Raw genomic sequence first — 13173 nt, 5'->3', positions numbered from 1 at the left:
AGGGAAGGGATAAAGTAAAAAATAAAATAAAGCTAGCTGAAGAGACAAATATTAACACAGGAAATTTAAAGTCTTGACATTCATCAGAAAGCGCTAAGAGAACTCCAGGCTCTGTTATTATAAGATATGCACAGAACTTGAAAAGGGGGCATATTAGGAAGACAAATGCAATGATGCTGGTATATGTGATTATGACAAAATGAGGTAGCAAGGATTTGAGCACAACTCATGAAAAGGCTTCAAAAGTTTTCATTGCCAAAATCTCTACTGAAAATGAGAACTCATATAAGACAAAAGAATATGCCACTAATCTTTCCTGTAATTTCTCAATATACCTAATTTATTTCCCAAGATGTGACTATTTTATTGCAACAGACCTTATTACACCAAATCGTAGCATATTTTAATTGAACACTGAAGTCCAGAAAACTTTAAGAGGAACCAACCATAGTGAGCTGGATTCTTCAAAGCTCTGATGTAAAGGAAAGTTGATCGTATCCATTCCAAAGCTATGTTCACATCCGTGATGGTGTGGAGCACAATTTCAGCATTTAAGTGTTCAATGAGATGTGTGTGCAGACTAAGAAAACCAGAAAGCAAATGCATACAAATGAAACGTACCAAAGTCTTCCAGTGGCAAGCAGTACATTGCATTCTTAAAATAGATTAGGCAACTAGAGGTTTGGGGGCAAAATCCATCACCTCCATCTTCCCATCTGGCTACTAGAATAGCCCTCAATTCCAAGAATCACCACACTCCTCTATTATGCCGAGGCTCTATAAATTCTTTTACCTTTATGCACTTCTGCTTCTCACTCCCATGAGAGTATGGGAGATGGCAGCTGAAGATGTATAAGCAAAGAAGTCCACAAAACACACTCACACTGCTGCTTTACACGCTGGGTAAAAGCAATTAAAGAAGGTATCTGCTTGAGCCTTATTTAACATGGGAGCAAGTCAGTGGGCACAGCAAATGTTGCTGGCCCATCAGCTCCTGCTCAGTACAAATTATAATCCTTATTAAGAATTAGTTGCCAACCAGGCCAATAGATCTTTTATTGCTTCTAAGGTAGAGCTTTCCAAACTTTTCAACTTGGTGGCACACTTTTTAGACAGGCATCATTTCGCAATACAGTAATTCAGTTTTACTAGAAAAACCAGAGGTTAAACTTAACTCCTTTCCAGCCCCAGATAGAGCACGGGGAGCATTTGCCCGACCATCTAGACTGCAGGCAACACATGAATGTGTTGCACACACAGTTTGGAAAGCTCTTTTCTAAAGGGTTGCATACAATTGGTGCCTCTTCACTGATGGAAGGTTCTTCATAGGCATCTAGTTGGCCACTCTGAGAACAGGATGCTGGACTAGATGACTGTTTGGAAGAGCCATGCAGGATCAGGCCAGTGTTCTTTCATTTTAGCGGAGTCCACCAGCTCCAGAACAGGGAACCAAGGCAACCTTCAGCGATTCCCCACTCATCCTCTACAGTCCACCACTTCATCTCGCATGTTGCTTTGAAGGGTTCCCAACCTTCCACAGCAGATTTAGGGTAGGGGGTGTGTGAATCACTGATGAGCATTAATTCAACAATGCAAGTTTCCACATCAATGAGCCATCCATTAGCTGAGGGGCACCAATCAGATAGCACTCATTTCACTGAAAATTAATCCTAGGAACTCTCAATAGTAAAACAATACAATAAGAAAGTTTTAAGAAAGCCTAAGTTAAATGTATTTTCGTTCTCTTATTAGGTTAAATGTTCATTGCTGTTTACAAGAATATCAACACACATGCACCCTTAAGGGATGGTCTGATCCCCTGTCTGATACTATACGTGCCTCCAAGAGCTGGGATTTCCCATCCAAATGGACTTGCAAAGTACAGCTCCAGCAAAGAGCTCTGTGTGTGGAAACAGGTTTCCACACACATATTGTCTATGTTGAGTCAAAGTGATTAATGCAATGTCATTTTTACTGTGAATTCTAATTTAGGATGCTTCTGATTTGCCAAAATTTAAGTGCAACAGTAATTACACAAAAACCTGAAATTATTATAGGAGTGCAATCCTAAGCAAATTACACATGCTGTTCAGCTTTTCTCCCAGCATTTTAATTTTTAATTAAAAGCAGGCACAAGGGGCTCAGAATCTAGACTCTGTCTCCAAATCTATATCTCCCTATCCTATCATCCCTAAAGCTGCTCTTTGCCCTTCTAGAGAGAAAAAGGTGTTTGTGTTTATTTTATTCTTCTAGTTCGCTAATTTCAAATTAAACACTGCAGTGCTGCACACAATTATATAAATGGGACCTAGACGCATATCGGTATAACCATATGAAGGATTGCAACACAAAATTGCTTCCGTTCTATGCAGATTATTATAGAAGAATCGAGGAAAATGCTGGTGTGGATTTTTGTTTGTCTTGTTGATTAGTATTTTCCCACATGCTGGGAATATAAAGATTTTCTAGCTTCCCCACAGGCCTATCTTCATGATCCATCAGATAAATTTCTTCAAGATAAACAAATGTGTTTTAGACTGTAATTCCAACAGCAAACAGAAAAATGGCTCAAGTTACCTGCTTTCTATTGTATCTGCACCATTTAACATCTGAACATACTTGTCTCTAGTACTTATCCTTGTCATAATAACTGCTGTGGCTGTTGTATCAAACTGGTGAGGAAATATATATATATAGAAGAATGCTTTAAACCGAGTAGGCAGTAATGAAACATTTTTATGGCAGTGAAAAATATAGGACTATCAACTAACGTGAAGTTCAATCACTGAAATATTTAGCCAGATCAAAATTATGGGCAGGAGGGTATCCCTATCTGCTTGGTTTTTTTTTTTTTAGAGTGGGACCGCCACTTATGCGTAATTTACTTATGCGATCATAACCTTAGGTGTATGGCCGATAGATAGATACAGTCGTACCTTGGTTCTCAAATGAAATCCGTTCCAGAAGTCAGTTCGACTTCTGAAAACGTTCAAAAACCAAGGCGCAGCTTCTGATTGGCTGCAGGAGCTTCCTGCACTCAACTGGAAGTCGCATCAGATGTTCGGGTTCCAAAGAACATTTGCAAACCAGAACACTCATTTCCAGGTTTGTGGCATTCTGGAGCCAAAACGTTCAAGTCACAAGGCATTCACGAACCAAGGTATGACTGTAGATGATGATAGATAGATAGATAGATAGATAGAGATAGATAGATATAGATGGTAGATGATAGATGATAGATAGATGAGGAAATCCATTGCAGAAATAGCTTTCAAAGCCCTCCACCTTACTTACTAGCTTCTGGGAAGTAAGCACAAGGGCCTGTCAGAGGGCTCTCGCACGACCTTCCCAGAGCCTAGTATGCAAGGCGGAGGGCAAGTCTTGCTCCAGACAGGTAGGGGTGGTCAACAAATTATCAACAAAAGCCTTGAAAATGAAAGGGATCCTGGCCTCTTTCCAACTAATTTTGTGTGTCTTGCTCATTGCATTTCAAGTTTTGGGGAGGGTGGGAGCGGGACCACAGAACCCTGTTTACGGAGATGGCTACCTAGGGTCCCTTGCACAAGGAACTGTATTGGTGCCTCCCCCCCCCCCCCCGTAAGAAATCACTTTACCACACATGGCTTTGAGCTGCAGTGCAAGGAGGACAGGAAGCTTCTCCCACATCTGATCTCGCCACAACAGCGGCTGTGCAGCACCACACAAATACTATACAGTATGTCATACACTCCATAGTCTAATAGGTGAATTTTGTGCATGCCTGTGCCACTAGCGGGGACCGGTTTCACCAACTCCTCGGTATGCCTCTGTATTTATTAAATTTGTTTCCCATAGATGTGGATCCAGTATATCAAAAGAAAGAAAGAAAGGTTCATAAAACTTATACCGTTTATAAATGTGGAATATCCTATGAATTGTTGGTTTTTGTAGGAGAGTGTTTAGGTTTGATTTTGTTTGTAGATTTGGGATGGTTGTTTTTTTAAAAAGATATTTGGTCGATATTTCTTAAATAAATAACTTGGAAGCTAATTCAGCTAGCAAACTGAAGCCAGTAGCATCAACTTTACATTTCCTAGTAAACAAGGCTATATTAATTATTCAGCAATAAACTCTACTGTGCAAACAAAAACTTCACAAGCAACTGTAACTAAAAAACTTTCACTTAACATTTTTGTAACATTGCCTCTGTAAGTGCATGGCAACTTTTGCTACGATTATAATAAATATGGCCTTAAATAACAGATTCAACTTACTTGAGGTCTTCCTGCTCGCCCAATCATTTGCAAAATGTCCGTTTCACTGTATTCCTGAAACATTCCTCCAACATAATGCATTGTTGATTTTATAACAACCAGGTGAGCTGGTAAATTTACACCCATAGCAAGTGTACTTGTAGTAACTGCAAACATTTAAATGTTTTTCAAAGAATTTGGATGTTTTATAAAGCAACAGACATGAAGTACAATTCTGAAGTGTTCTGGCTATTCCCAGTAAATGATCCATTCATCTCTCTCTCTCTCTTTCTCATTACATGTACACATGAACATCTAAAAACTGGTTGTTGTCACATGCTTCCTTTGACTCCCCACCCATAACATTTTTGAAAGTTCTGTGATGTCTGTGGTGCAACCACACTAGAAATACTATGTATGTTTCTGGTCACTGCATCACAAAAAGGATATTGTAGGCCTCAAAAAGGTACAGAAAAGGGGCAACTAAAATTATCAGAGGGTTGAAATACTGTAGCTTCATTAAGAGGAAAGGTTACAGAAGTTAAAGGTTCTTGGTTTAGAAAAGGGGCAAGTAAAGAGGGCATCAGAGAGGTGTATAAAATTATGCATGGTGTAGAAAAAGTAGTACAGATTTTTCTCCCTAATAATAATAATAATAATAAATTTATTATTTCTACCCCACCCATCTGGCTGGGTTTTCCCAGCCACTCTGGGCAGCTTCCAACAAAAGGTTAAAAATACATTAAAACATCAGTCATTTAAAACTTCCCTAAATATTACAATTCAGGGTCACCCAAGCACAGAGTAGTGGCAGCTTAGGATGGGCAAAATGAAGGAGTTTTAAAATTTTGTTTCCGCAAGATGTGGAGATGGCCACCAACACACATTTAAAAATGCAGATTCACCAGACTCCGTGGAACTGTTCACTTTTATCAATTGTTTCTCAAACTAGTATTATCTCTATGAACATTATTGTTCAAATGGTCACAAATTGGGTTTTTGCAACCCCATCCCTCTTACTGCAATATGGTATCTACCCTGTTTGTTCTCGTATGCTTTGTACTCACAAAGAACTGGCAAGACTCCCATATTGAAAGTTGCTTCAATGATTTTTCTATCAGATGCCTCTATTCCAGCATGATGATAAGCTACTCCATAGGTCAAGAGATCTATAAATGAAAATCAGACCCAAAACATTACCAGAACATCTTGGGACAAATACACTAACTTTTCTGCAATTAGTATACACTACATACCCCTCAGCCTGGCTTCTTTTACTGAATTTGCAGACTTTTGTAATCTGAAACAGAGAGTGTGTGTATCACAATTAAAAATAAATAAAATGGCATGCAAAAACCATCTATAGCAATTGCACATATTTCTTGCTTGAGTAATCATCTATACCATCATTTAAACCCTTTGAACTGTTTATACCAGGCATCCCCAAACTTCGGCCCTCCAGATGTTTTGGACTACAATTCCCATCTTCCCTGGCCACTGCTCCTGTTAGCTAGGGATCATGGGAGTTGTAGGCCAAAACATCTGGAGGGCCGCACTTTGGGGATGCCTGGTTTATACAACTGTCTTATGCTATTGGAGTTCATCATACATGAAGAACAAACAATCATATTCAGGACAGTGAAGGAGTATGAGTATGATTTTTCCTCTTGTTTTTACTGCCTCATATCTCTTCTCATGCAGCGACATCTTCTTCTTTTGCCTGCCCGTCCTTATTGCAAGGGTCAGTGAATACATGTTTTTGCTTTCCAGAAGGGATATACATCTAGGAAAACCTTGTTGAAAATTAGGCTTCAAGTCAAAATAGATTACAGCAGCCTAATACCTGATGTGTTGTCAGTACACCTGCTTCAATAAAGATGCATCATAATTCTTCATGCGAAAATCTTCAACTTCCTACTAAGTTTCATCCAGCATTGGGGCTGCTCTATATCAAAGGCTAATCTGAGAGTTATACCATTTCGCCTGCCAAATATATTTCAGCTTAGTTTTCAACTATCTTTACTACCACTCTTCTCTCAAGGAGCTCCAGTAGGCAGGGCTGGGTGGCTTAATTTATCCTGATGACAACCCTATAAGCAGCGGAGGCTAAAAGATAGTGGCATACCCAGGGCCCCACATTATGGCTGAGAAGGAAGTTGAACATACAGATCCCTACAGCTGGTTGGTTGGTTGGTTGTAAGTTGCTTTGGGTTGCTTTGGGCAAGATAAAGCAACTAACTAATTTATTAATAATAATAATAATAATAATAATAATAATAAATATCAGATCTTGTATCATTTCAATGCCAGGTCTATCACCCAGGTTTGTTTTTTTAGGTGCTGCCTAAAATACTTTATAAAACATATATTCATTTGGCTTCTGTGCCCAGATTTCGTTCCTGGATTTGGAATTGTGCTAGAAGCGGAGACATATCTAGATGTACACGTGTGTCATAAACTGGGATGTCTAGAAATCTGTACAGCCCTACCTGTAGACTGTATTTGCTTTCACACTGAAATCCAGACAGATTTCCAGTCTCAGGCTGCATGAACATTGGATGTACAAAAGTTAGGTGAAATGGGGTAAGGGAGCAAAAATGGTGGCTTTACAGAACACAGTTTTCTGATCAGAATAACAGTTTATTGATGTGGACTTTTACAGGGCATCTATAGGACAATTTTGTGGAGACTGGGCAAAAACTGTACTTGGTATCTACATTCCTGTCATGGGTATGTCAATAGATACATATGGACACTGCCCTATGCAGATCATAGATGAAAAATCTACTCCAGATATTTAAGGGGAAAGTGCCTAGAGCAAACATCAATGGCAAGTGCATGCATTACTGTACACATATGTACTCATATTCTCCAAACAGCCACTTGAAACACATGATAAATGAAAAGTATCCTTAGCAAAGTCACTTTTAGTGACAAATGGCATATTGGGGTAGGTTTCATTATCTCTTCACCATAAGAGCCTATAAGCTACAAATCCTGGGTCTACTGATTTTATAAACAGATCATTATAAATTGGATAGATTTCCACAACTTTGCTACATATGTGATTGAATATAAAGAGATAGATATTAAAAGCAAGCTTGTCTTATAAAAAGATACCTTTGTTTCTGTTCAAGACTCATAATAAATTTAGCATCTTTTGCTAGGACAGAAGCCGCCTGCTGTACTCCTTTCCTTGTGGCACAGAACTGTAAATAAGAAAACCCATAAAAACCCATTGTTTATACTAATAATGTTAGAATATACACGAGAACATTACAATCACAAGGGAAAGGCACAATATATACCACAAGGGTTGGCTTTTGTTCAGAATACGTTTGAATAACACTAGCTACTTTGTAGTTAAGTGTTAAGTCAAATTTGAATTCCGTTTGGTTGCTACTGGAGGGGAATCCAAGCACGATTTTGCGAAGCTTCACTGGTCGGTGTCTTTCATCTATTTTCAGACATACAGCAGGCCCCTTGCCATCTGAAAGCCATTCTGCAATCTTTAAAGAGAAAAGAGAGCATGTTAGGCTTGAAGCTGGAAAATAATGCCTTGGGCTGAAATCCTGAACGTACTTGCTCAAGCAGAGCTGTTTAAGTCATGGAAGTTCTACTGACACAAATACTGTGTTGGTTATTCAATGTGCTCTTCTCTGTTATGAATATAATTGCCATAGAATACTACTGTACTTTAGACCACATAATACTGACAAAGGGTTCCCGTGGATAGGGCAGACATTTCCCTCTGTGAGAGAGGGCTTGTTATACGTTATGATCAAAGGAGGGATGTTATTTACTCAGCACTGTCTAGTACTACATTGTGGTGGTGGGGGTATATTTCATGAACATATCCCAGACTGATGGGAATTGTAGTCCAAAACAAGCAGAGTGTCACAGCTTACCCATCCATACTTTAACTGGAAATGCCAGGGATTGAAACTAAGACCAGCAGAATGCAAGGTATGTACTCTAGCAGTGAGGTGTGAGCAATCAATAGATTCGGGGGGGGGGGGGGAGGTCAACAACTTTTGGAGTGTCCTGGTTTTTACTTTTTGAAATATGGCAACCCTAGCTTATTTAAGTTTGTTGTGGGTCCGTGGACAAATGACGGTGCTTATCTCATTTTGTACTCTCTCTCTCTCTCTCTCTCTCTCTCTCTGTGTGTGTGTAGCTGAATGGGGGGGGGAGACACCTCAGCATTCTGAATCCTAGAAATAAAATGTTATTAACTTTGCTTACATCATCTGCATTTGGGATTGTGGCAGAAACTGCCACAAACCTCATGAGGAGTACTGAGTCAGGATTCTCGAAGCCACGTGAAAGACAAGACTGAATAGTTTTCATCCGACTGACAACAACTTCAAGAGTAGCACCACGGCTCTCATCTTTCACAATATGCACCTATTGAGTTAAACACAATTGTATATGAAGTACAATGCCCTGCTTTCAATCACTTGCATTTTAAAATTTTTTTTATTACTTTACCTCATCAATGAGGATCAATCTCACTAGTTGAACTAAAGAGTTATCTCGCCACTTTCTAGTCATGCTATCCCATTTTTCCTAGTAGAAAAAGAAACAAAATAATAATAATGATTATTCATATTAATGGTGCAGTCCTCCACTATCATTCCTCCGTTAACTTTTAATGAGATTTTCTGAGAGTAGTATTTGGTGATGTATATTGCTATTCTTATGAAAAGAATGCTATTATCAATCTATACAATGCTGAAGTAAAAGACTACTCTGGTAGGTCCTTGTTCCAAGCTAAGGACATTTTTATGTTAGAAATGGTGTAGATCAACCCCCCAAGCAGTAAATCTTTCACCGTGATCCAATAAAGTATGCAATTTAATTCTCCTTCCTAAGTTTTTAAAATGAATTATTGTATAAATGATACTATCAGAGCACACGAAATTTGGCATAGGAATAAAGGTTTCTCATACAATGCCACACAAAACAAACATAATACATTTTGATAAACTATAAATTAATCAAACTGCTTGATAAAACTAAAAAAAAAAATCCAAGTGATTCTGAAGTTTTCCAGTCATTTCCTAGCATCAGAAACAGATGGAAAATGTTTACACACAAACAACAGCATGCGTACAAAATAATTTTTTACGTCTAGTTAAGTATCTACATTTTTAAAAATTCAAACGCAATTAATTGGACTGTGGAACCTACTGGTGTAGTCAAAATAATGTGCGCATGTTGTATTTCAAACAAGTCATCCATTGCCGTATCTCCTGTTAGTTCCTTACAGACAAGTCCAATGGGTCCAAATTTTTCTTTCCAGTCATCAAAACGCTGACTGCAGAGAGCTTTTATTGGAGCCACTAAAAACAATACAGAGTAGTTGGAGAAAAGAAGACATGAATAAACAGGTCACCAAACACATTGCCTACACTGATAAGATTTCTGAGTGAAACTAACTCTCCCCAGTGCTAGTGTGGTGTAGTGGTTAAGAGCGGTAGACTCGTAATCTGGGGAACCGTGTTCGCGTCTCCGCTCCTCCACATGCAGCTGCTGGGTGACCTTGGGCTAGTCACACTTCTCTGAAGTCTCTCAGCCCCACCCACCTCACAGGGTGTCTGTTGTGGGGGAGGAGGGGAAAGGAGATTGTTAGCCGCTTTAAGACTCCTTCGGGTAGTGATAAAGCGGAATATCAAATCCAAACTACTCTTCTTCTTCTTCTTCTTCTTCTTCTTCTTCTTCTTCTTCTTCTTCTTCTTCTTCTTCTTCTTCTTCTTCTTCCCCATCTTTCCCCCTCTTTTCCTACAAGTCAAGATCTTTATTCATTCCTGTACCTATTTGAGTTGATCCTAGAACTAGATGAATTTCCCCCCTAGCTTTTGAAAATTGCAATTTTACTTATGTAAGCAACAACATATGGGTGAGTCATATTAATTTTATTATAAATCCAACACTTCTAAATAGCTTTCCACCTTACCTGTGTCCAGTATAGGTGGATAAAGCTCCAGGCGGCAACAAAAGCATTTATAATGTTATAGTTTCCGGGTGGTGTCAGAGTTTGTGGGTGTAAGTCCCCCATAATTCAAGGTTTGACTAAACCAGACATCCCCAAACTGCGGCCCTCCAGATGTTTTGGCCTACAACTCCCATGATCCCTAGCTAACAGGATCAGTGGTCAGGGATGATGGGAATTGTAGTCCCAAACATCTGGAGGGCCGAGGTTTGGGGATGCCTGGACTAAACTATGCCAAACATGGAAAGCTCTCTGGGTTAAGCTTATGCTACCGAGGCAGGCCAGCTTGGCAGAGCTAGTTGAGTGTGGGCCATTGGAGGAACAAAGGGTGGTGAGGGCCTGTCATTGACCCATGAAGGAAGCCATTAAGAAGGCATTGAGGTACTAGACAATGAGGGGGGCCCTCCAAGAGACAAGAAGGGTTTAGGATTTCACGTTCGGATGACATAGGCTGGAGGGAAATAGTTTAACTGGGTTAGCAGTGACAAGGAGGAAGGAGTGGGTCAGAATGTGATGTGGGCTGACAGTGGCCAACTGCATCAAAGAGAGGGAGCATGGCAGATCTCTCTGTCTTTACATCCCAGCCTGCGGCACCTATGGGAGAGGTAAGAGATCCTGTGTATCAGTTTAATGCTGGGATTTCCCACCATCTGACTCAGGTTGTATATATGTGTAAATAAACCATATATCTTAAAGACACCACAGTCTCTACTGTACCTCATTGCCCAAAAGGAAACACAGACCCTGGGTAAGCACCTGGAACTTTCCTAGAATCTCTCACCGCTCATGGAGATTGGGGTGGGGTGTAATAATATTATTACAAACTGTTAGAATCAGCATGTTTTATTCCTTTGGATAGAGAAAAGGGTGGGATTTAAATGCAATGAATGAATGAATGAATGAATGAATGAATGAATGAATGAATGAATGAAATGGGCTTGCCTTTGCTTTCTGAAGGCAGAACTACATGTTTTACTGGGAAACCTGTGTTTTGTAAACAGATGCAGGGCTTAAGGGTACTGGGGCAGTGTTTTGAACTTGGGCATCCAACAAAGCCTGGTACTTTACCTCCTGCATGACTGACCTCCCTCTGCTGCAAACCTGGCTGACTACAAGACTGCCACCTAGGCTGTGGAAATTGTCAGCTACAAGACAGCTCTGATCTCAGAGTTTGGCAGAGCAACTTGTCACTATGAGTAGTAGCAGCGGATTCCTACTGCATTGCCTTGCTTTTGCCCTGCTTTGCCCTCTGTCTTCCCTAGGGCAGGACTGCTGGCCCAGTCCTAATAACACCTCTGCCATCATACATTCCTGCCTTCTGAGAAACTGGGCTGTGACCTGCCTCCAACTATGCCTGCAACGCCTATGCCTGTTTGGACCACATCCTTGTCTTGACATCGGATGAAAATTTAAGAATTCCAGTTAGGAAGGATGGCTAAAATAACAACTTCAACAACTGTCATGTAAATTAAAAAATAAACCATGTTTAGCAATGTGACAAACTTTGTTTGGACATGTGTCCATATTCACCAACAAAACGATCATGCGTAAATATCAAAATAATGTTATCATTTTTTCTTGATAATTAATAATTATTAACTTAAACATATGGCATACTTACCATATACAACTTTAATATTTAACCAAGGCATTTGCACTTTGATTAATAACCTGATAATTGCAAGCTCAAATATCACAGTTTTTCCAGAACCGGTTGGCGCACAGATCACAAAATTTCTATCTGTGTAAAGGAGCTAGAAAAGAACAACTAATAGTAAGCGAAACACAAAATCAGGTGCATATATTTTGACAAGTAGGTTTGGAATAATTTGCCCACAATTAACTATTTATTAATGTATTGATGCACCCACTCTCAAATCATGAATTATATAGTCACTAGGACATGTCATTTTATGGGGTAAAACTTAATTTTTGAAAATTTATGAGGGGTGTTTAAAATATGTTTTGGGGTATAAGGAATTCTAATCTATTACTTTTGCTATTGGACAACATTTAGTGTGGTATGTCTACGTCAAAGCATATAAACTGCTTTCAGAAAACAAAACAAATGTTAAATTTACCTTCTGAAAATATCAGGTACCATAATGCTAGATAAAAAAATAATATTGCAAATACTTGGCAATCATTTTAAATTATTTCTATACAAGTTTACACATATTTTACTTGCCAAGAAAAACTATATTATTTTAATTAAACCAATATGTCTTTTGAAGTCCCAGGCCATGTTACAACTTTGGAATTTGAAAGTTGAAGAATTCAACATGCCGTAACAGCTAAGTTCAAATTTTTTTAAAGACAACCTTTTTATGCATCAAATACTTACACAAGGACAAAAAAGATAAAGTGGAAGCAATAGTTTTTCCTTGTGATCTGCCGCTGAGCAATTATGAAGAATATATGGCACAGCTAGGGCCATTATGTAGCAAAGCCTGCAGTAGAGTTGCTAACACAAAACCCATTTTCAAGTCTCAGGAGGGAGCCGTGCACATAGAAGATGATAGGCCTTGACAGTGGTCTATCATTAAAAATACACAGTAAGATTTGTCCTTCAGCATCAATTTCAGAACAAATCATCTCTTAATGATCTGCTTTTTCCATAAATTATATGTAGCTTAAGCATCCACTTGTGCAAAGTTCTAATGTTATAAAGAATAAACCTATTATCTATTTACTACTTTGTTACCAGAAAACGGCCAAAAGCTTTAAAAGGTTTGTTCTATGTCAGGGGTGGAAAACCTGTGGCCCTCCAGAAAACTACAATTCCCATCAGCCCCAGGGGCCACAGGTGATGGGGGATGTAGTCCAACAACATATGGAAGGCAACGGATTCCCCATACCTGTTTTATAGTAACCCCATTGTAGTTTATGCTTTAGTTATCGCCTAAATTAAGAACACGGCAGAGATTTTTAAACTCCAGTCCTACA

General features: G+C 39.2%; 1 protein-coding gene across 1 annotated transcript in view; it reads right to left on the bottom strand.

Annotated features, from left to right (window-relative positions):
- The window catches only part of HFM1 (helicase for meiosis 1), a 48007-nt gene that overhangs the window by 25965 nt on the left and 8869 nt on the right, over positions 1-13173 (bottom strand). The window contains exons 7-17 of the mRNA XM_088673810.1: positions 11849-11981; positions 9426-9577; positions 8724-8801; positions 8478-8639; positions 7541-7741; positions 7353-7441; positions 5489-5532; positions 5300-5401; positions 4254-4399; positions 2578-2672; positions 447-580 (exon numbers count right to left, since the gene is read on the bottom strand). Coding sequence (XP_088529936.1) covers positions 447-580; positions 2578-2672; positions 4254-4399; positions 5300-5401; positions 5489-5532; positions 7353-7441; positions 7541-7741; positions 8478-8639; positions 8724-8801; positions 9426-9577; positions 11849-11981 — 1336 coding nt within the window. The remainder of the gene's footprint in view (positions 1-446; positions 581-2577; positions 2673-4253; positions 4400-5299; positions 5402-5488; positions 5533-7352; positions 7442-7540; positions 7742-8477; positions 8640-8723; positions 8802-9425; positions 9578-11848; positions 11982-13173) is intronic.

The sequence above is a fragment of the Zootoca vivipara genome, chromosome 7 (genome assembly GCF_965207765.1).
Source record: "Zootoca vivipara chromosome 7, rZooViv2.hap1.1, whole genome shotgun sequence".
Classification (NCBI taxonomy): Eukaryota; Metazoa; Chordata; class Lepidosauria; order Squamata; family Lacertidae; genus Zootoca; species Zootoca vivipara.
This window is presented reverse-complemented; position numbering and strand designations above follow the sequence as displayed.